The 24102-nt window shown below is 40.6% G+C and overlaps 1 protein-coding gene across 4 annotated transcripts in view; it reads right to left on the bottom strand.

The window, feature by feature from the left end:
- Positions 1-378: 378 nt before the first annotated feature.
- nup58 (nucleoporin 58) overlaps positions 379-24102 on the bottom strand; it is a 101161-nt gene continuing 77437 nt past the window's right edge. For 2 of the 4 annotated variants that reach the window (XM_072476902.1, XM_072476904.1), the window contains exons 14-16: positions 20760-20858; positions 9676-9771; positions 379-1528 (exon numbers count right to left, since the gene is read on the bottom strand). In XM_072476902.1, coding sequence (XP_072333003.1) covers positions 1353-1528; positions 9676-9771; positions 20760-20858 — 371 coding nt within the window. In that variant the 3' untranslated portion in view covers positions 379-1352. Of the gene's footprint in view, positions 1529-9675; positions 9772-11224; positions 11401-20759; positions 20859-24102 lie in introns of those variants that run through there. The other 2 variants (XM_072476905.1, XM_072476906.1) reach the window with 2 other exon arrangements.

The raw sequence follows: 24102 nt of genomic DNA, 5'->3' as shown, positions 1-24102 counted from the left end.
GTTTCCTCCGGGTGCTCCGGTTTCCTCCCACAGTCCAAAGATGTGCAGGTGAGGTGGATTGGCCATTCGAAATTGCCTTAGTGTCTAATGTTGTGTAAGTTAGGTTACAGGGATAGGGCAGGGGTGTGGACCTAGGTAGAGTGCTCTTTCAAAGGGTGTGTGCAGACTTGATGGGCCGAATGGCCTACTTCTGCACTGTCGGGATTCTATGGTTTGTCTGCATTGAGTTATGCTACTGTGGTAATCCAATGAAAACTTATTAAGAAAGGATATTACTTTGATTTCAAACCGATCCAAGGTTAATTTTGCAGAATCGGTTGTATCATTATCCCTAGATTTAGTGGCAGGCCTAAAGCAAAAAATACAGCAAGACAATACTTGTGAAAGATGTTTTATTTTAACCAAATTATCATTTTCCCCCAAATACAAGTCAGTTTTCTTCAAAGCCAAAACTTACAACAATTTTCAGACATTGTCATATCGGTGACTGCTTCACTACACAGTTTTGAAACAAAATGTATAAATGTGAAATCACAAAGAAAACAATTTTCAAAAGATCTGGCCTTCAAAAGTCACTGAAAGATGAATCACAGGTCAAGTCTGCACAATGCATGTCCTCATGCAAACACATACAATGAAATTCAGGACAGTGACATTCCTAACAACCTCTTCCAACTCGACAAATCTCAACTTCCCCAGCTCGCTAGCAAAAGCATTCAATAACTGTATCCTCTAATCTTACAAAAATAGACATTAACTGTGTGTTAAAGGAAAGTCACCACTACTAAAGCTTTCATCCAAAGTACCTTGACTACTCATCATCAAAAGTATGACATTCTATATTTTTTTTAAACTTCAAAGACAAATATTGGGCAGTACCTATTGTATAAAAAGTGCGATGTTTAAAGGCTATGATAGTTGTGAATTTCCATATTAAAACATGTACATCATTGACTTTACACAAATGAGTTTTGCAGTTATGCAGACATCTGCAGCACCCATGGTTCAAACTCACTTACATAGCAGCTGTTCTTAGATAAATTTGAAACCAATTCCTGAAGTAGAAAAGAGATACACTATGTATTTATGCTGTGTTTACGAAATTATCCAGGTACACAATCCATCTTGCTTTACTTTCAAAAATATAATCTTCAATTTTTAAAACTGATCGTTTTCAGAATCCTTTTGGAATCTGAGGAATTTCTGGTTAAAGCTCACCTGCTGAAATATAAACGTTCTATTTGTTGGTAATTTTGTATCTACAGCTATTAAAAAAAATATTTAGGACATAGAACCACATGAGCCATGCCTAATTTAAGAAAATATATCCCCCTTCCCACATTGACAGTTCCCTATCTTTTGCCTCGCTTGTTTCCAGCTGGAGGTTTCTTCAGTTGCAGAAGCTGTCCCCCTAGATTATTGGCAAAGCCTGATGTTGAAGGATTGGACACACCAAAGGTCAGGCCAGCAGATGCTGTGATCCCAGGATTATTGAAGTTAAATCCAGATGTAGATGAGCTGCCAAAGCCTTGCACAAGAAAATAAAAACAAAAACCTACTCATGAAGTATTTGACAACATCCAAGCAAATCATTGTGATTGTGAAATATTAACACATTAAGGTTCATTCAGGGTTTTACCAAACTGCAGGCATTAAACATCAACAAATGAAATCATAGTACTGAATAGACTTGGCTCAGGAATACAAAAATAATCTTTAAAAAAACAAATATATTACTAATACATGGTAAAAAGCAGACATGTATTGGGCGAGATACTTTGGCCTCCTCTCGGTGGCGGATCTTCTAGCCCTGCCGCTGTCAAGGGGATTTCCCACTGAATCCATGCCATGCCACCGGGAAACCCCGTGGTGGGGGTGAGCCAACGGCAGGATCGGAACATGAACAGTCAGAAGATGTTGCCCATTATCTTTCAGCTTTCTATGGATCTGGTTTCATTTCAAGTTTTGAATACTCGAGGTAATGGCCTGGATTTTGCAGGCAGCAGCAAAGCAAGGCCACACTGCTGACCTCAAACAAAGCCTCGGTGAGAGATCTAGCGATCTCGATGGCTAACTTTACCTCTCTTTAGAATTCTTCAATAGGGATACCAAGCATTGAGATGCAGTGATATCATCAGGCTGTCCAAAAGCAGCAAATAACATTAATGACGTGTCACAAGAAGCCAATCAGGAAATGAAAATTACTAAAAATCAAATCACTTAACACAGAGACAAATTCACGCCGCCAAGTACCCAGGTCATTGTCCGTGTGGACTTTGCACCTTCTTCCTGTGTCTGCGTGGGTCCCACCCCTACAACCCAAAAAGATTTGCAGGGTAGGTGGCTTGGCCATGCTAAATTGCCCCTCAATTGGAAAAAATAATTGGGTATTCCTAATGTAGATAAAAAAATCAGAGCCAAATAATGATTAGGACATACACATGGGGTGGAGGTAGAAGCAGAAATAGCTCAAGGGAAAAAATGTTTTCTAAACATCCAGTATTTAATCATAAATGAGACATTTAACAACACATCACAAATACATACATTTTCATGGTCAAATATGTTAATCATAGAATTTACAGTGCAGAAGGAGGCTATTCGGCCCATCAAGTCTGCACCGGCCCTTTGAAAGAGCACCCTACCTAAGCCCACACCTCCACCCTATCCGCATAACCCTTTAACCCCATCCAACCTTGTTGGACACGAAGGACGATTTAGCATGGCAAATCTACCTAACCTGCAAATCTTTGGACTGTGGGAGGAAACCGGAGCACCCGGCGGAAACCCACGCAGACACGAGGAGAACATGCAGACTCCGCAGACAGTGAGCCAAGCTGGGAATCGAACCTGGGTCCTTGAAGCTGTGAAGCAACTATGCTAACCACTGTGCTACCATGCCCCCCAGTAGCAGCAACTATTATTCATATTTCCATTAAAAACCCAGATAAACTGTGTGCGTATTAATCAGGCACCCAGAATTAAGGTCACTGAATAATCAGTGCATTATTTGTAAAAATAGCCTGCGCAATTAGCAACCGCCACAGTTGGGTGCGATGCTTAACGATGAAGAATTTGATCTATCTCGTTGTGTATCGTTCTTATACACAGCTCCATATGTTTAATAATAATCTTTATTGTCACAAGTAGGCTTATATTAACACTGCAATGAAGTTACTGTGAAATGCCCCTAGTTGCCACATTACGGCGCCTGTTCGGGTACACAGAGGGAGAATTCAGAATGTCCAAATTACCCAATAGCACGTCTTTCGGGACTTGTGGGAGGAAACTGGAGCACCCGGAGGAAACCCACGCAAACACAGGGAGAACGTGCAGACTGCACAGAGTGTGACCCAATCGGGAATCGAACCTGGGACCCTGGCGCTGTGAAGCAACAATGCTAATCACTGTGCGGCCGTGCCGCCCATTGAGTGGATTTGCGATTTACATCAGCTGTGCTGATCATATGAATTTTCTCAATGCAGACAGTAAAATGCAAGGGGCAATAAAAGAAATGTTAAGTTATATCAAAGATCTTAAAAAAAACTACATCAAAATCATATTTAGAATTGCAGTTAAGGGCGGCATGTGATATAGTGGTTAGCACTGCTGCCTACGGCACTGAGGACCTGGGTTCGAATCCCGGTCCTGGATCACTGTCCCTGTGGAGTTTACACATTCTCTTGTCCGCGTGGGTTTCACCCCCACAACCCAAAGATATGCAGGTTAGGTGGATTGGCCATGCTAAATTGCCCCTTAATAGGGGGAAAAATGTATAATTGGGTACTCTATAAATTTATTTTTTAAAAAGAATTGCAGTTAAGCTTTACTTATGGCTCAACAAGTTTACTTAATATACAGCTAAGCCACACAGGCCAAGAAGGCCTGTTCTCTTGTAGATGCTGACTAACTTGCTACATCTTTCCAGAACTTTCAGTCTTTGCTTTTTTAAAAAAATTCAGACCAGGAAGGTGCCAACTTTGCACTGACTTAATTGATCTCAACTAAAAAAGGGATGACAGAAATGCTACCACGAATTAGGGAGGTGGAAAATCAGCCAGGATTCCCTTACAGTTCCAGTGATCCCTGCTGGATCTGCATGTGTGCATCATAAGCAGGGCCAGGGTCAAATATTTGGCTGACACACATTGTCTGGTTCACAACGAAAACACCACCAAAAGCTCACGGAGGTGAATACCAAGGGGGGAAAAAATCAATTCCTTCGGGAACAGCAAGGGAAAATAAGTTTGTGGGGGGAAAAATTAAATGTCAGTCACACTAGTACCTTCAATAATGTCATCCGTATAACTAAAAACCGAAAGAAATCCTCCGGTAAACAGAATATCTTGAATCCCAAAAATATCCCTGATGTCAAGTCTTTTTTCAATCTATTGATTTTTGAATTATATCCACACCACTCTCATGAAACAAACGTTAAGTTTATCCCAGAGAACTTGAAAGAAAACGTGCTGTTCACAAAGCATGTGGTTGGTCTTAACTGCAGAGGAAATTTGTAAAATCAAAGTTTAGCATAAATTCGGTTCATTAAAAGATGATCTATAAACCTCGGAAGTACTACGTTAAACTGTCCAGATTATTGCAGCTATAAATAGCAGTTTCCAGTTTAACATACTGTTCTGTACATCAAAATAACATTTTCCAGTGTCAAAACAATGGGCTGTACAATTAGTAACTGAAGATGAAAGTGAAACCACTCAAAAAAGTTAATCTGAAGAATATTTCTGAACTATAATGGACTAATCAACTTTCAGCAATGTTTCTTGAGGAATATAGTCCAGACTGGACGTACTAAATAAAGAGACAAATAGAGGCTTCTGAGAGTGATGTTATAGAATGCTTGTACAATTACCATCTCCTGTCATTTTAATGGAGATGCAAAAATGTTTATTTGAAAGGGTTTAATAACTAATACTAGAGAGAGAGTAAACAACTCTGCAAAATAGGAATAGGAGTGAAAGAAAGTTGGTACAAATATGATAAGCATTCATAAAACATTGTTCACAATTTTCAGACTCCTTGCTTTTCTACCACGTTCTGCCCTATGCATTAGTTATCATTGTGCCGGAGATGTTACACGAGTGGTCAGTTAGACAACTTTATTCTGGCTAGCTATTGTTACATGAGTTGTCAGTTTGACAGCTTTTTTCAGACCTGTTTTTATGTATAAAATTGCATCAGATTTGGTCTGTTCCATAGGTTATTGTCATGCATCATCATTTTGGCTTTAACTGGATAAAAGTGGTTAGAAATGAAGATTTAAAGCAAATTAATGCCACATTTTTGAAAGTTACTCTTTTTAAATGAGAGAATGCAAACAAGAAGAAAGCAGGTGATAATGAAGTTAGAAATTTAAAGAGCACATCTGAGATTTAGTAAAAATTGCATTTATCTTGTAGTTTGGTATTAAGTAATAGAACAACAGCAACAAGTAATAGAACAGAGATACCTCTGACATTGGAGTAGTTTTATTACAGTAACGGTTTGTTTTAGAGTGACAGCATGAACTGAAAACTATCTTCTTTAAAAAGCAAAGTGACCCTTGGGATAGGGATTCCACTGCACATATCAGCAATGAGTTAAAAGCTAACTTTTTAGAGAAAACAGCAGTGCATGACTTGGAGCACTTGGGTTTCATTAAAAAGTCACAGGAAATGGTCATTTGCATTTCTAAGTTTAAAAAGTTGTAAAATCCTACATGTTCGTTGGTCTCTCAATTTCAGTGACTGAGCCTCCCAAATGCTTCACTGAAAGCAATAGCCAGCAAGCAATGCTGGGAAACCATTTAACAACACATTTCTTTTATTGCAGAAAAACACTTGACCAGGCGACCAGACACAAGATGATGAACATTAAATCCTAGTTAGGTGTTTGATGAGCTGAATCAAGAAGAAAATCAAGGTCTTCAAATTCTCAACAGAAGGCGACAAAGCAATAACACTGTTTAGAAGCGGTTAATACTTAAACTCCAGTTAGTGTCATGAATAGCAACACCTAAACTCTTCTATGCATTAGTGCCTCAGCAATACAAATATTACCAATCACTGGAACAAGTGTACAACCCTGGTTAGATGCTAAATTAACCTCCAGGATTTTCTCCATTTAAAATGTAAACATTTCACTAACAATGAACAGATGAAAACATGCTCCAGTATTTAGAAATGTTATTGGTCAGCTTGGTGCTGAGCACCAATATAAACCTATCACCATGTTTAATTATGTGGAATCATATAGAAATTACAACGCAGAAATGGGCTCTTTGCACAACCAGTTACTGTTGGTATTTATTTACCACATCAGCAGTAATCCTTATCCTATTTTTTTATTTTGCCTTAGGAGTCACCAAATCAAAGAACAAAGAAAAGTACAGCACAGGAACAGGCCCTTCGGCCCTCCAAGCCTGTGCCGACCATGCTGCTCGTCTAAATTAAGATTTCCTTAAAGGGTCCGTATCCCTTTATTCCCAACTTATTCATATATTTGTCAAGATGCTCCTTAAACGTCACTGTCGTCCCTGCTTCCACCACCTCCTCCGGCAGCGAGTTCCAGGCACCCACTACCCTCTGTAAAAAAAAAAACTTGCCTCGTACATCTCCTCTAAACCTTGCCCCTCGCACCTTAAACATATGCCCCTAGTAATTGACCCCTCTATCCTGGGAAAAGTCTCTGACTATCCACTTTCTATGCCCCCTCATAATTTTGTAGACCTCTATCAGATCGCCCCTCAACCTCCTACGTTCCAGTGAGAATAAGTTATTCAACCTCCCCTCATAGCTAATGCCCTCCATACCAGGCCACATCCTGGTAAATCTCTTCTGCACCCTCTCTAACATCTTCACATCCTTCTGGTAGTGTGGCAACCAGAATTGAACACTATACTCCAAGTGTGGCCTAACTAAGGTTCTATACAGCTGTAACATGACTTGCCAATTTTTATACTCAATGCCCTGGTCAATGAAAACATGCATGCCGTATGCCTTCTTGACTACCTTCTCCACCTGTGTTGCCCCTTTCAGTGACCTGTGGACCTGCACATCTAGATCTCTCTGACTGAGGGTTCCACCATTCACTGTATATTCCCTACCTGTATTAGACCTTCCAAAAAGAAATCCACACACAATACTTCTGCTTGCCATTTATATATAGTCTCAGAAATATAAACTCCATGGCTGAGGGCCATCAGAAAAATTGTATACAATCACAATCTGTACCTCATGGCGAAGCATATCCCCAACTTTTATCATTACCACGAAGCCAGGGGATCAACTGTAGTTCAATGAAGAGTTCAGGAGGGAATGCCAGGAACAGCACCAGGCATATCCAAAAATGTGGCGTCAACCTGAAGCTACAACACAGGGCTCTTGCATGCCAAACAATGAAAGCAGGATGCAATAGACCGAGCTAAGCGATCCTTCAACCAACAGATCAGATCTAAGCTTTGCAGTCTGTTCAGATCCAGCTGTGAATGATAGTGGACAATTGAACAATTATCCAGAGGAGAAGACTGTACAATTAACCCCATTTTCAATGCAAATTAGAGCAAAAGACAAGGCTGAAGCATTTGCAACTATCTTCAGCCACAAGTGCCAAGTGGATGATCCATCCCTGCGTCCTCCTGAGGTCTCCAGCATCACAGGTGCTGGCCGTCACACAATTTGATCCACTCCACGCGATATCAAGAAATGTCAAAACGCACTGAATACTGCAAATGCTTTGGGCCACGTCCCGAGCCAAGCTGTTACAGTACAGCTACAACATTGACATCTACTCAGCAATGTGGAAAATTGACAAACCCAATTACTATCACATCAGTCTACTCTCAATTGAAAGGTGATGGAAAGTCATCAACAGGGCTGTAAAATGGCATCTACGCAGCAATAACCTGCTCACGGATGTTCAGCTTGGCTTCTGCCAGGGTCACTCAGCTCCTGATCTCATTACAGCGTTGGTCCAAACATGAGCAAAAGTTGAACTCAAGAGGTGAGGATGGAGTGACTGTCCTTGATATCAAGGCAGCATTTGACCGAATGTGGCATAAAGGAGCCCTAGCAAAACCGGAGTCAATGGAAGTCAGCGGGAAAACTCTGGTTGGAGTCATATCTAACACAAAGGAAGATGGTTGTGGTTGTTGAGAGGTCAACCAGCCCAGTCCCAGGAGATCACTGCAGGAGTTCCTCAGGGTAGTGTCCTGGGTCCAACTATCTTCAGCTGCTTCATCATTGATATTCCCTTCATAAGGATGTTCCGCACCATTTGCAACTCCTCAGATGCCGGTTCAGTCCGTGCCCTTATGAAGCAAGACCTGGACAAAATTCAAGTTTGGGCTGATGAGTGGCAAGTTTCATTCGAGCCACGAGTGCTAGGCACAGATCATCTTAAAAGAGAGAGAATCTAACTATCTCCCCATGATGTTCATTACCATTGCTGAATTCCCCATCACAAACATCCTAAGGGTTACTATTCACCCTGAAACTGAACTGGAGTAGTCATATAAATACTATGGGTACAAGAGCAAGTCAAAGACTAGGAATCCTGCAGTGAGTAATTCACCTCCTGACTCACAAAGCCTGCCCAGCAGCTACAAGGCATAAGTCAGGAGTGTGATTGAATTTGCTCCACTTGCTTGGATGAGTGCATCACCAATAACACTTGACACCATATTGAACAAAGCAGCCCACTTGATTGGCACTCCCTCCACCACCGACATACAATGGCAGCAGTGTACATCATCTACAAAATTCACTCTAGCAACTCATCAAGCATAGTTCGACAGCACCTTCCAAATCCACGACCTCTCTATCACCTAGAAGCACAGGAGCAGCAGACACCCGAGAACATCACCACCAGCAAGCTCCCCTCCAAGCTACATAACATCCTGACTTGGAACTTTATTGCTGTTCCTTCACTGTCACTGGGTCAAGATCCTGGAACTCCCTTCCTTTGTACACTGTGGATGTACCTACACCAACTCACTGCAGCAGTTCAAGAAACCAGCTCATCACCACCTTCTCAAGGGCAATTATGGATGGACAATAAATGCTGGCCTAGCCAGGGATGCCCACACCCATGAATGAATCAATAATTTATAAAGCTCAGCGTGTTTAGATGCAGACAAGCAAAAGCCAAGGATTCAGGATCCTCAAGAGTTCAATGGGGCAGTGGTTGAGGCCCAAATTCTTACCAGAAGAATATTGGTTCTTATTGCTTATCCAGTCACGGCCACCCTGCCAATTCGGACATTAAGCCAAGTGAGAAGAATTCTCGTCCTTAATAAAGGTTTTATCCACAAGTCAGGCTGCTTGGTCAATTGATAGGTTATCAAATACTGCCATGTCATCTTTGAGACAACTTACCCCAGAGGGCAAGAAGTTTCATTTTAAATGGCAATGTCCAAATATTTTCAGGGTAGGGCATATCTACAAGTGAGTAAATCTGTACATTTAGTTTCATTGCAATACAATTTTGCTATCATGCAAAATGTTTAGTCCAACTACAGCTGGACCACGAGGTCAGGGTTTGTAGTTCAGTGTCTTTCGTCAATATATTTGAAAACTCAAACACTTCCTGCTATGCCGTGCAAGAATGAGTTACTTCAAATCAATTCCTGACCATCCTATCCACTGCTGAGCATTGACAGATACAAAATTACAAACAAACCTGCACTGAGGCTTCCTGAAGGTTTAGTGGCTGATCCAAATCCAAATGTGGTGGTGCCTGAAGTATTACTTCCAAAGCCAGAAGTACTTCCAAATCCTACAAGAATAAGCACTGAACACTTAATATGATTTGTGCTAAAGAAGTCACAGCATGAAAGAATATCCAACATGTAACCAAATGGGAATGGACTAATTTTACTTTACAAAATTCCATTAAGAACTGCAGCTGAAACAAATAATTCAAATACCATTTCACGTGGTTTATTTCCTAGTAAATTCAAAAATCTCAGAAGATGCTTAAAAATCAAATTACAGAAACTTGGCATTTTAAAAAATACATGAATGAAATTATAATACTGCTACAAGGCAAGACTTAAGAGTTTGCATCCTAATAATACTTGATTATTTTTCATTGTTAAAAAGTGTGTGTATATCTACCGATATTTAATATATACTTACATCCTTGTGTAACTTATTAGATGTACATAACAGAAGCATATGAAAGCAAATTTCAAAGTTTTAACTCGATACAATTAAAATTTTTAAGCTTCAATATAGCCTCCATTTTTTGAGATTCATTGTTGAGTTCGATTTTCCTACGGTTCAGCTTTTCTTCAACTGTTATCGTGTTGTTACCGCATCATTAACAGATGAAAATGATCGAAAATTTCAGAGAAAAGATGAACTACTGGAAAAATAACGCATCCCAAAGATGGTGATTACTTTGCCACCTGGAAATTGTTAAAACTTCATGAATTATGCTTTCATATGCAGTTTAGTTTGCTGTCAAGTGTACATTCAAAGGTATTAAAGTTTAAACTTGGACAAGGACTTCATAAGCATATGTGTACACACAGTTTTAAAAAATGAATTCTTCCTCTTTCAGCATCTAACCTTCCATTGATATCAGACGTTGTCTTGTTGCTCAGTAGGTCAAGCACCAGGTTAAATTCCAGAACCTGCGTGGCCACAGAAGGAGCTTTTCATGGCACCATTCAAATATGTTTAAAGAAGTGTGCGGATATGAAACAACAATAAATGTAACTATTTATTACCCATTGTAATTTATTTTCTGTATTGTAGATTTGGAGGAGCACCATGGGATTACTTCTGTCAAGCCCCCATTTTAGAAGCTTTTTTTTAAAAACAAGATCAACGGCGGAATCGACTGCAAAATATGCTGTAGCTTTCCTATCTTGCTTTCCGCCCAATTTCAGTTTTAAATTTTCTCTCACTTTTGGCTTCTTTTCCTCCAGCCCATTTCTATTGGAATCATATGCTTCCAATTATCAGTAATGATCTCTACTGAATAGCACAGATAACTCACAATCAAAGTATATATTGAAAAGTTGATCGCTCATGTGCCAATATAATTGAAGAAATTACACCATTTAGTCAAAAAAATTAATTCATGACACTGGCACGTTTCAGAAAAGTCTATCAAATAAAATTACTAGTGCTTTTAGGAGAATAAAATGTCTATTTATTTGATTAATTACTATTTTGGCATAAGAAAATGATTATTCATGCTTTATTGTGAACAGCAACTAGCATGCATCTTAGGGTGAGACAATAAACTGAAGCAGAGATGCCCTAGATTTTCTGATCAACTGATGTTAACTCAAGTGGTTTGGAGTCAAAATTGACAAATATAATGCAGAATTGCTTCATGGTCCAGTTGTCACCTGAAGCTGTGCTCATCTTGACTTGGCATTTTCAAGTGACCCTAACAATATACAGAAAATGGACATAGTGATCTTCTTGGGGGACAGCGGCCACAGAATGACAAAAGTTCAACATGGGCTACAATACAGAAATACCAAAGAGCAAAAACTAAGTTTAAGATGTCCAAAACATGGAACTTATGCAGAGGCCCGGATTTTTGCCAAGTTGGAATGAATCTGGACACTTCTAAATAGCAGCCGGGACCAGATAATATAATAATCTACATTGTCACAAGTAGGCTTACATTAACACTGCAATGAAGTTACTGTGAAAAGCCCTTTGTCGCCACATTCCTATGCCTGTTCGGGTACACGGAGGGAGAAATCAGAAATGTCCAAATTACCTAACAGCACGTCTTTCGGGACTGGTGGGGGGAAACCAGAGCACCCAGAGGAAACTCATGCAGACACAGGGAAAATGTGTAGACTCCGCACAGACAGTGACCCAAGGCGGGAATTGAACCTGGAACCCTGGAGCTGTGAAGCAACAGTGCTACCCACTGTGCTACCGTGCCACACACGGTAGATGCAGAAGTCCCACTCCCAATTCCAGAAGATGCCATTTTTGCCGACAGAGTGAAGGGTATGAATTGCACAGGCAGGAAATACTATTCTACTGGGCCATATGAATAAGTTCAGAGTTCAAACAGACCCTTGGCTGTTCCAAGGAAATAAACACGGTGTGGGAACCACAATTTTAAGGAGGTGCATACATATTTGAAAGGGTGGATTTAAAGGTCTGTACAAGTGTCATGATCTGAAGTGATATAGCTCCACAGCACTTTAAAAATAGAGGTACAAAAACAGGTTGGAGCGTTCAGATAGTTTAAAAAAAAAACAGACATCTGCTGCTGGAGTGCATTGATAAAAAAGCATGAGACACCTATGGTTACAATTTCAGTTGGCTTTGAGGTTGACATTTTCCAAGTGCTGTTATTACAGCTGAGCCCATTATGAATGTTTGGCTGAGTTTCAATTCTGAATGACAGATTTAAGAGATTATTAAAGTATTATCTATCTTGACGTTGTTATTGAATAGAAGTTTGTTTTTACAACAGATTGACCACTTGAGGGGATTTTTCTTTTAAATGAGTTTCAGTGTCAAGTGTGTATGAGTGAGAGCTCACATGTATTGTGTGTTAGAAGTTTAATTATTTCCATCTCCACATGGCTGTTGAGGTCTGCCCACAGTGGATACTGGAAGTGGCTATGGTGGGGACATGGGGGTGGGTGGGGGGAGAAAACAGGACACGAGGGGTTTCTCCTAGAAGGTCTAACAGCTTTTAATATAACTGGGTCAAAATCTGTGCCTCGGTTCTGTAACACACCCATCTTGACACTCAACTTCTTCTTTGGCCATCTCAGAACTGCCTCCAGAGACGACGGCCCTGATTCCATCTCGCCCTATCTTCGCGGAACAAACATTGGGTGGAAAGGGGTGCTTTTAAACATGGGTCTGCCAAGTCAGAAAGCTTCACGGCTTGATCTTCCCACCTCCTCCACAGTTTGGCAGAGATTACTTAACAACATATCAAAGCAAGGCTTCACCAGAAAGCAGGTTAAGTAAATGGTTACCAAGTATTTCACTTTTTTCCCCCTCTCTAAACTAAGGCATTGGTTTAAATTAGGAGCCAGGAAATTAAAAAATTGAAATTGGGACAAGAATAACATTCGTTGAATTAATAATAGAGCAGAAACCTGCATAAAGCCAGTCTAAAGGCAATAATTAAAATCAAAAAGGTACTAACTTGATTCTAAAGGAGGGAGAAGCTTTTAAAAAACATTATGGATGGGCAGCGAAGCCTGTTGCATGCAATGCCTGTGTTTTGCACAACTTCAGAACACTACATATGCTGTGGGGGTGGCAGTTACATGTGAAGAAAGTGTCTCCAGGTATGAGCTCAGAGCAGCTGCAGTCAACATGGAACAGGAAACTTGAGACATTATTGGACTGTATGTTCCAGGACATGGCCACCTCACAGGCAGCAAGAGCTCAGGATAGTTGATGAGTGACCGCCTGGATCAGTCCAGTCTTCAGGGTGGATGCAACTCTCATCCTGGTACTCTGGAGACAACCTGGAGTGACAATACCCTGAAGTACAGGTCAGATTATGACACCAATAGGTAAGGTACTGCACAGGAGGGAACAGCATAAGACATAGGAGCAGGATTAGGCCATTCAGCCCATCGAATCCACTCTGCCATACAATCACAGCAGATATGTTTCTCATTCCAATTATCCTGCCTTCTTCCCATAACCCTGATCCCTTTAATCAAGAACCTATCTATCTCCGTCTTAAAGACACTCGTGATATGGCCTCCACAGCCTTCTGTGGCAAAACGTTCCATAGAATCACCACTCTCTGGCTGAAGAAATTCCTCCTCATCTTCAGTTTTAATGGATCGTCCCTTCAGTCTGCGGCTGTGCCCTCGGGTGCTAGGTTTTCCTACTTGTGGAAACATCCTTGCCACGTCCACTCTATCTAGACCTCTCAGTATCCTGCAGGTCTTCACAGGATCCGCCCCCTCATCCTTCTAAACTCCAATGAGTACAGATCCAGAATCCTCAACCGCTCCTCACATGACAAGCTCTTCATTCCAGGGATCATACCACTGAACCTCCTCTATACCCTTTCCAAGGCCAGCACATCCTTTCAGCAAAGAGTAGAAATGAGTTGCTACACGAGATTCCATTGTTAGGGGAGCAGGCAGGTATTTCTATAACTACCATCATGGGTCCTGCAAGCTGTATTGCCCCCCTAGTGCCAGGGTATAGGACATCATATCACAAAGATGGTTCAGAATATTCTGCAGGAGAGAAAAGTGGGCCAGAAGTTATGGTATATGTTGGTACCAATGCAGAGAGGACAGGTATTGAGTCCTGGGGGTTAGACTTTCAGGAACGAAGGAGCAAGTTTAAAAAGTAGGACTTCAAAGGCAGCAATGTTGAGTTACTCCCAGTGTCACACATTAGAGAGAGTAGATATAGGAAGATGGGATGGATAAATGACATTTGAGGTTAGGTACAGGATAAAGGGCTAAAGAAAGATGTGCTGGCCTTGGAGGGGATCCAGAGGAGGCTTGTCATATAAGGAGCGGTGAGGACTCTGGGCCTTTACTCAAGGAGTTCAGAAGGATATTGGGGGGGGGGGGGGGGGGGAGGAGAGAGAGAGATCTCATTGAAACTTACAGGATACCGAGAGGCCTAGATAGAGTGGACATGGAGAAGATGCTTCCATTAGCAGGAGAGACTAAAACCCAAGGGCATCAGACAGAAGGGACAATCCCTTAAAACTGAGATGAGGAGGAGGAATTTCTTCAGCCAGAGGATGGTGATCTTTGGAACTCATTGCTGCAGAATGTTGCGACGGCCAACTCACTGAGTGCCCTTAAGACAGAGATAGATAGGTTCTTGATTAATAAGGGAATCAGGGGTTACGGGGCGATGGCAGGAAAATAGGAATGAGAAATATAGCAGCCATGATCGAATGGCGAAGTAGACTCAATGGGCCAAATGGCCTAATTCTGCTTCTGCATCTTATGGCTTTAGATTCTTGGGGCATTGGGACCAGTTCTGGGGCAGGAAGCATCTAGTCAAAGGGATGGGTTGCACCTCAGCAGGACTGAAACCAATGTAATCACAGGGAGGTTCACTACTGTGATTGGGGAGGGTTTCAAACTAAATTGGAAGGGGCTGGCCATAGCAGGAAAGAGGATTAGGATGCATGAGGAGCAAGAGTGTTGGATAATATTAGAGAAGGAAGTTGTGACATATTAAATAGGAGCAGATTAAGCACTACAAGGGATGCAAAGATAGGTTTACAATGCACATACCCCAATGCTCACCCTAACTTGAAGGTGTACCTGAGCAAGAGACCCTAGCTGTTCAAGTGAAGACAAGCATCCAGCAGAGGGCAGTAGAGCGGAGCTGCTGATTGGCCGTTGCAGGGGAAATTTGCATACGTCCGTGTGCTCACACTAACTTGTGGAGGAGCTGTTGTCAAGTGACACTTGAATTCGAAACACTTCAGTGTTTCCCTCCCTACCCCCTCCTCTAACTAAAAAAACCCAACCGCTGTAAAGATCAAGAGGAAGGCGCGAGGGCAGGTAGAAGTAGAAAGAAGTTGAACCGTGACGTCACAGCCTGCAGGTAAGGGATTGGCTGGTGACTGGTCAGTAGTTTTTCTTTTATTTTCCCTGAGGTGTTATCGTGCGGGGTGCAGAGGTTGCTGAGTGAGTGCTTGCTGAGAAGGGGAGTGAATAACAGGTAAGCTCTTTCTTTCTTTTTTTTTATCTAGAGGGGACGGCAGGGAAGGTAGTGCAATGTTCCTCCTGCAGAATGTTTGAGGTGAGGGACGCCGTCAGTGTCCCTGCTGATTTCATCTGTGGGAAGTGTACCCATCTCCAGCTCCTCAGAAACCGCGTTAGGGAACTGGAGCTGGATGAACTTTGGATCATTCGGGAGGCAGAGGTGGTGATAGATAGAAGCTTCAGGGATGTAGTTACTCCGAAGAATAAAGATAGATGGGTGACGGTGAGAGGGGCTGGGAGGAAGCAGTCAGTACAGGGATCCCCTGTGGTCGTTCCCCTTAGTAACAAGTATACCGCTTTGGGTACTGTTTGGGGGGGGGGGGGACCTTACCAGGGGTAAGCCATGGGGTACAGGTCTCTGGCACAGAGTCTGTCCCTGGTGCTTAGAGGGGAAGGGGGGAAGAGGAGTAGAGCATTAGTCATTGGAGACTCCAAAGTTAGGGGGATAGATAGGAGATTCTGTGGGAACGAGAGAGACTCACGGTTCGTGTATTGCCTCCCAGGTGCCAGGGTGCGTGATGTCTCAGATCGTGTTTTCGGGATCCTTAAGGGGGAGGGGGAGCAGCCCCAAGTCGTGGTCCACATAGGTACCAACAACATAGGTAGGAAAAGGGATAGGGATGTAAGGCAGGAATTCAGGGAGCTAGGGTGGAAACTTAGATCTAGGACAAATAGAGTTATTATCTCTGGGTTGTTACCCGTGCCACGTGATAGTGAGACGAGGAATAGGGAGAGAGGAGTTGAACACGTGGCTACAAGGATGGTGCAGGAGGGAGGGATTCAGATTTCTGGATAATTGGGGCTCATTCTGGGGTCGGTGGGACCTCTACAAACGGGATGGTCTACACCTGGACCAGAGGGGTACCAATATCCTGGGGGGGGGGAAATTTGCTAATGCTCTTCGGGAGGGTTTAAGCTAGTTCAGCAGGGGCTTGGGAACCTGAATTGTAGCTTCAGTACACAGGAGGGTTGAGAGTAGTGAGGCCATGAGCAAGGTTTCAAAGTTGCAGGAGTGCACCAGCAGGCAGGAAGGTGTTTTAAAGTGTGTCTTCTTCAATGCCAGGAGCATCCGGAATAATGTGGGTGAACTTGCAGCATGGGTTGGTACCTGGGACTTTGATGTTGTGGCCATTTCGGAGACATGGATAGAGCAGGGACAGGAATGGTTGTTGCAGGTGCCGGGGTTTAGATATTTCAGTAAGCTCAGGGAAGGTGATAAAAGAGGGGGAGGGGTGGCATTGTTAGTCAAGGACAGTATTACGGTGGCAGAAAGGACGTTTGATGAGGACTCTTCTACTGAGGTAGTATGGGCTGAGGTTAGAAACAGGAAAGGAGAGGTCACCCTGTTAGGGGTTTTCTATAGGCCTCCGAAAGGTTCCAGAGATGTAGAGGAAAGGATTGCAAAGATGATTCTGGCAGGCAGTGACTAGTGGGATACCGCAGGGATTAGTGTTAGGACCTCAAGCTAGTCACAATTAATAATGATTTATAGATGAGGGAACTAAATGTAATATCTCCAAATTTGCAGAAGACACAAAGCTGGGTGGAAGCTTGGAGGATGCTGGTGTGATTTGGCAAGCTGAGTGAGTGGGCAAATGCATGGCAGATGCAGTATAACGTGGATAAATGAGGTTATCCACTTTGGTAGCAAAACAGGAAAGCAGATTATCTGAATGGCTATAAAATAAAAATGGGGAAAATGCACAACGAGCCCTGGGTGTCCATGTATACCAGTCACTGACAGTAAGAATGCAGGGGTAGCAGGTGGTAAAGAAGGCAAATGTTATGATGGCTTTCATAACGTGAAGATTAGACTACGGGAGCAGGGGTGTCTTGCTGCAATTATACAGAACCTTGGTAAAACACTGCGAATAGTGTGTGTGGTTTTGGTCTCTTTATCGGAGGAAGGATGCTCTTGCTAAAAGGGGAGTGCAGCAAAGTTTTACTCAACTAATTCCTGGAATGGCAGGACTGATGTATGAGGAAAGATTCTGTCAGTTAGGATTACATTTGCTGGAGTTTAGAAGAATCGGGTGGTGTTGTTTGGGCAAAAGGGGGGGGGGGGGAGATCCTCATAGAAACTCAACAGGATTAGACAGGGTAGATGCAAGAAAAATGTTCCTGATGGAGGGGAGTCCAGAACCAGGGGGTCACAATCTAAAAACAGATGGTTTGCATTTAGGACTGAGAGGACGAGAAATTCCTTCACCCAGTGGGTGGCAAGCCTGTGGAATTTGCTACCACAGAAAGCAGTCAAGGCCCAAACCATGCATGTTTTCAAGAAAGAGTTAGCTAAAGCTTTTGGGGTTAAAGGGATCAAAGGACATTTGGAGGGAGGAACGAGAAAAGAGGGGGAACAGGCTGCTGAGTTGGATGATCATCCGTGATTATAATGAATGGCAGAGCAGGCCCAGAGGGACGAATGGCCTACTCCTGCTCCTCTTTTCTATATTTCACACGGGATGATATACCTCTGAAAACAGAAATGACCCAAACGAAATACCATTGGCTGGTACAAATCAAGTGAAAGCCCTAAGCAGGTTAAAAGGGTTCAAAAACCAATAAATCTCCAGCAATAGTTGGTGTCTATTCCTGAAGGCTAGGGAGATTAAATTGTTGATTTTTGTGGCATTGATAATCATTGTAAAAGGACATAGAGGGGTACTGGTTAATCGGAACAGGGTTTACATGATGCCCATGTTTTAAACATGGTACCACTGGTCCAGGCTATTAGATATCCATTGGTCTTACTTCAATCTGGTGTAAAATAATGAAGCCAATCAAAAGTAGTAACGGCATAATTGTCTATACAATAATAACTTGGCATGAAACTGTCAACTTGTATTCAGAACTGGAGGATCTGTGAGAAAGAGACATCCTAAGATGGACATGGATAGACAGGTCATGATTGACAGGTCATGATTATCAGGTCAGAAATGCAGTAACAATTGAATATAGTAGCAGACTTCAGGAGGTTGATGACAAACTGTTGAAATAGATGAAATTAAACGTAGACAAGTGCGAAGTAATTGATTTTGGCAGGAAGAATGAGAGGCAATACAAATTAAAATTGTATATTCTAAACAGTGCAGGAACAGAGACCCAAAGGTGTACACCTAAAGTTCACAGCCGAAGTTGAGACGGCTGTTAAAAGACACAAGGCATCGTTGGCCTGTAAATTAAATATAAAATGCAAACGCAAGGAGGTTATGCTGAACCTTTATAAAATGTTGGTTAGGCCCTGGCTGAAGTACTCAAACCAATTCTGGGCATCACACTTTAGGAAGGATGTCAAACTTTAGACAGAGTGGAGAGGACATTTACCAGAATGGTGCCAGGGATGAAATACTTTAATTATGTGGAGAGTACTTTAATTATGTGGAGCGACTAAAGGTGGTAGTTTTCCTTAGAGAAGACAAGGCTTCAAGGGGAGATTTAATAGAGGCGTTCAAAATTATGAAAATAAAGAACAAGAAACAAAAATAAATAGCAGACTCATCATCAACTGATGTTAAACTGGTTTTTCCTCTGTTCAAATATTGACAGACTTGTATATATCTATTATTTTCTGTTTTTACTTCAGTTTGCCTTTTATCAGCTTTGATATTGGATATTTGTGACTATATTGGATAGTTGTGATTATAATATTGTTGAGACGGCTTCAGGAAAGGACAGCAAATAAGATGGAGAAGAAGATATAAAGATTGCAACTGTCTTAAGAGTTAGAAATCAGATTTAAATGGCCAAAAAGCCAATTCCACCATATATGCGATTTCTTAAATAAATACGCGCTAATCACGTTCATATGTTTTGGTCCTGTCCAAAGCTAGAGGATTACTGGAAGGAGGTTTTTAGGGTAATTTCTAAAGTGGTGCACATGAAACTGGACCCAGGCCCCCGGGTGGCCATATTCAGGGTGTCGGACCTGCCAGGGTTGGAAACGGGTGAGGAGGCAGATGTTGTAGCCTTCGCCTTGTTGATCGCCCAAAGGCGGACCCTGATGGGATGGAGGGCAGCCACTCCACCCTGTGCTCTGGCGTGGCCGGGGGAATTGTTGGAATTCTTGACTCTTAAGAAGGTGAAGTTTGAACTGAGGGGAAGGATGGAAGGGTTCTACAATTCATGGGCATTATTCATCATGCACTTTCAAGAACTGGATAACATCGAACATTATTTTTTTTTTGGGGGGGGGGGGGGGGGGGTGTTGATGGTGACTGTGGGTGTTTCCCGATTTATTTTTGTCATTTGTTTCTGTGAACATGCGGGCTTATGTTTGGAGTTTGGTGGGAGGATGGGATCATTGTTATTGATATGGGGATTGACATATTTGTTACTGATTATTGTTGGTGGGTGTAAATTTGGGAGAAAATGTGAAAAAGGAGAATAAAGAAATATTTTAAAAAATAAATGAAATCAAATTTGTAATGGGTATAACAAAGAACAAAGAAAATTACAGCACAGGAACAGGCTCTTCGGCCCTCCCAGCCTGCGCCGATCCAGATCCTTTATCTAAACCTGTCATCTATTTTCCAAGGATCTACTTCCCTCTGTTCCCCGCCCGTTCATATCTGTCTAGATGCATCTGAAATGATGCTATTGTGCCCACCTCTACCACCTTCGCTGGCAAAGGCACCCACCACGCTCTGCGTAAAAAACTTTCCACGCACATCGCCCTTAAACTTTCCCCCTCTCACCTTGAAATCGTGATTCCTTGTAAGTGATCAAGTAATTTCTAAATTGCCCTCATAATGGAGGGCAAAAGAAAAGAGAAAATCCCATAAAGAAAGTTTATTAAAAATTGAGTAGACAGACATGTTGTGCTCAAATATGAACAGTTAACAACTAAATATGGACAGTTAACAACTACAAAGCATAAGACAATGATAGTTCTCAGACATGTACACAGAGGGAAGATAACTATTCATTCTCCAAAAGGAAACTGCATTTTGGATCTATTTTGTAGTCACGAATTATCAATGCATATGAAAACCAACATTTACTAAATATTAAACTGGAAAATTAGACAGTAAAAAAGTTTTTAAAATGGTACCTCCAAGGGTTGAAGAACCTAAGCCACTTGACTGCAAGCCTGTTCCAATACCCGAGACAAACGGTGCTCCAAAATTAACTCCCAGAGCTGGTTGCGGTCCTATTATAGAAAGATCAGAAAATTTGCCTTACTCTTAGGAATAGCTTTATTGAATATATAAAACTCTCCAATATGAGAATTTTTTATGTCTGCTATTCGTAAACAAAGGAAAAGTGCATCAACCAGACGTAAAATATTATTAAAATGATTAGTTTAAAACTGGACCAAAGATTATTAACCTAATAAAATGTTAAAAATAGATTGATCCATATTCATGCTATTTAAATTTTAACTCAACTCTTTGTCTACGCCAATTCATCTACCTTAATGGTATACAAACTGAATCATATAAAACCCTCTCAAAACTATTCTACCAACAATTTTCTCCCTGCATTTTCATGAGGAGTGTTAGTACTGTAGTATATATGTCAGCATAAGCTAATGGTGTGTTCCAAATGTTACTTTTTAAAAAAGCTTAGATCCAGCAACAAAACCCCAATAGATAAGATTTTACACATGCATTGCACTTATTTGTGAATGAATTTAGTAATACTTCTTACATGAACAAAATACATAAAGAAGCAAGACAATAAGATCTTTCACGGCTCAATTTATTGTTTAGTTTTGAAACATCTCAATTACATGGCAATATAACAATGCAATTTTCATTTTTTAAAAATCATAATTGCTATAATCTTGATTTTAGTGCACTACAGTTTGAAATTAGGCAACCTTTTATAAACTGAGGGAATAAATCATCCATGTTCTCAAGGCAGTTACAAATGAGAAGTGAATTTCTTTGCGTGCGCAGTTTGAAAAGGCACCACTGAATTTACACTCCAAATGTAGGTTTAAACACATCCACACTTTCACAGTTCAACCACACTACTTATTTTGCCCTGCTTAAAAGGTAGAACATAATATTGCTTTTGCATTCTGATAATCTAGAAGACTTTTAAGTGTCAAAGAGAGAATTTGGTGTAGAGAACTAGAAAATAGTAAATTAAGCCAAAAGAAAAGCCAGGAAACATAAGTGAATTATGGATCAAATCCTTAAGCAAAGAGACAGTATCATTTTATGTGCCTATTTAGGCTTAATTTTAAAACTTTTGACTATTCTTAAACAATTACAATTTTATATTATATATAAAATATATTTTTTAATAGCTGTGGCTTTCAATAAATATTTCAGTTAAAAATTGGATACATATACAGCAAATCATTTTTGAATATTCAAATAAGGAATACTAGTATCTACCTTTTTAGGTACTGTTTCGGTATTGTTGGTACGCTAATTATAAGATGGTTCAAGTTGACGAATTCTAAGCAAATTTGATCTTCAACATCATTCAATAATTCAGCCTCCATATTAGGTCAAGTAAACTGACACTGTCTCTTTTTATCATATAAAGATTTCAATGAACAACGAAAAGAGCCAAACGCACGAATGATTTTAACATAACAATTTTACAGATATTGCAGTACTGTATAATATATAATTTACAAAGACTGATTTCATAATCAAACCAGTATCATTATCTAGTGTTATACGGAAGGCAACTGTGGCACTGCGTGTTTGTATATAAAAGAAATAGTGTCGCATAGTGCGTTTGTAACATTATAATACCAGGCAGAAGTGGATTTTTTTGGCCATTAAGACATCTTACTTTTCAGTAGAACAACAATTTTGTTACTGCTTCATCAGAAAGCAAAGTTATAAAAATTGTATTTACGGATTAAAATTTAGCACATATTAAGTGCATGAACTTACCTGCGCATTATTTTAGCAGCTTCATTTTGTAAATACTATACCAAGTTAAATTAACTTAAATGCTTATATTGCTGTTACAGCAATGATTACTTTTCACATTTGATTAAAGAACCTTGATTTTGATTTATCACACATACTAACCAGCCAGTTTTACTGGTGGGGGGACTGGGGAGCTAACAAGTTAATAAATATTTAAATCTGTACAAAACTGAAAGATTGTGGTTGAAATTGGCAAATTCAGTTACTTGCATTTTAAATGCTGCTCTGGAATATGTTAAACAAGGCAGAATATTATTGGTGCAAGTATATGAAAATGCAGCATGTTAATACTGGTTAATTACTCCTTTACCTCCTTTCTTTTGTAAACATAATTTACTTTCTGCTGTGTCTAATTACTTCTTATTTTAAAAAAGACCAACATGGTAATACTATTGTAGAACCAGTCTGGTATAAACTTTTGTTACACCTTCACATAAGATAGACATATGGTATTTTTATTCACTGTATTTTCCGAAAATTATATCCCTGAAACTTCAATTTAAAGAAAAAATGCCAGTTTAATTTTGTACCTCTGGCACCTGTTTCAGTTTGGAATAGCACCTGCAATGGGAATCTGCTACCTTTATTGAGGAGTATTTCACTCAAACATAATCAAGGCCGTTTTAAAATTCCCTGTCAACCCATTGCACCACTGATGGGTATAGGATCTGCCATGGCCTGTGACAGGTTTTCCATGCTGTGGGGTGGGTTGCAGGAGCAGTTAGGTTGGAATGAGCTACTCCTCAAATGACATCCTTGTGGAAAAAAGTGTCTAGCCTCTGCAGGTCACCTTTCACCTCCGATCAGGAATATACCATGTGGGAACCTCAGCCCAAATCCATCTCTTGCAGAGTACATTGTTATACCAATATATTATACAACACTCTTTTGAATAAATGAAGGGAAAAAATACCTCATTGTATAAATATAATGGATATGGTATGTAATATTGTCCTTCAGTAGTATCAAGCCTATGGGTTAATTAAAGCAAAATCAAACCCAAAACAACTTGGAGCTCAAGATGCCCGAAATTCACCCATTAGCTATCCTTTAGGTTGATATTTTGATCAAGTTTTTTTGAACAAAAACAATAAATATTTGAAATTTTCTGAAATTAGTCAGAATTTGGCGACTCAACAATTCAACACTCAAAAGCCTCACTGGTCACTTCAAACTAAATTCTTAGTCAGGTTTACAGTATAAAAAGTCACTTCACATTTTCTAAATTACTGTAGTAATGATCTTCGAAACATCAATTTAAGAGATTAAGTACTTTGTAGCTTTAAGATTATTGCTTTGTATACTCTGCATAATCATAATTAGTAATTTTATATGCAGGTATGAATATTTAATTTTATCTCAATCATTTTATTTAAATACAAAAGAAGTACAAAGTCTTAGTTGCTTTCTAATACAGCAGTAAGACCACGGAGATGTATCCAGGAAGACAAGAAAGAAAGAGCAATACTTGTTCACTATATGGTATGACCATTG

This window comes from Scyliorhinus torazame, chromosome 15 (genome assembly GCF_047496885.1).
Source record: "Scyliorhinus torazame isolate Kashiwa2021f chromosome 15, sScyTor2.1, whole genome shotgun sequence".
Taxonomy (NCBI): domain Eukaryota; kingdom Metazoa; phylum Chordata; class Chondrichthyes; order Carcharhiniformes; family Scyliorhinidae; genus Scyliorhinus; species Scyliorhinus torazame.
This window is presented reverse-complemented; position numbering and strand designations above follow the sequence as displayed.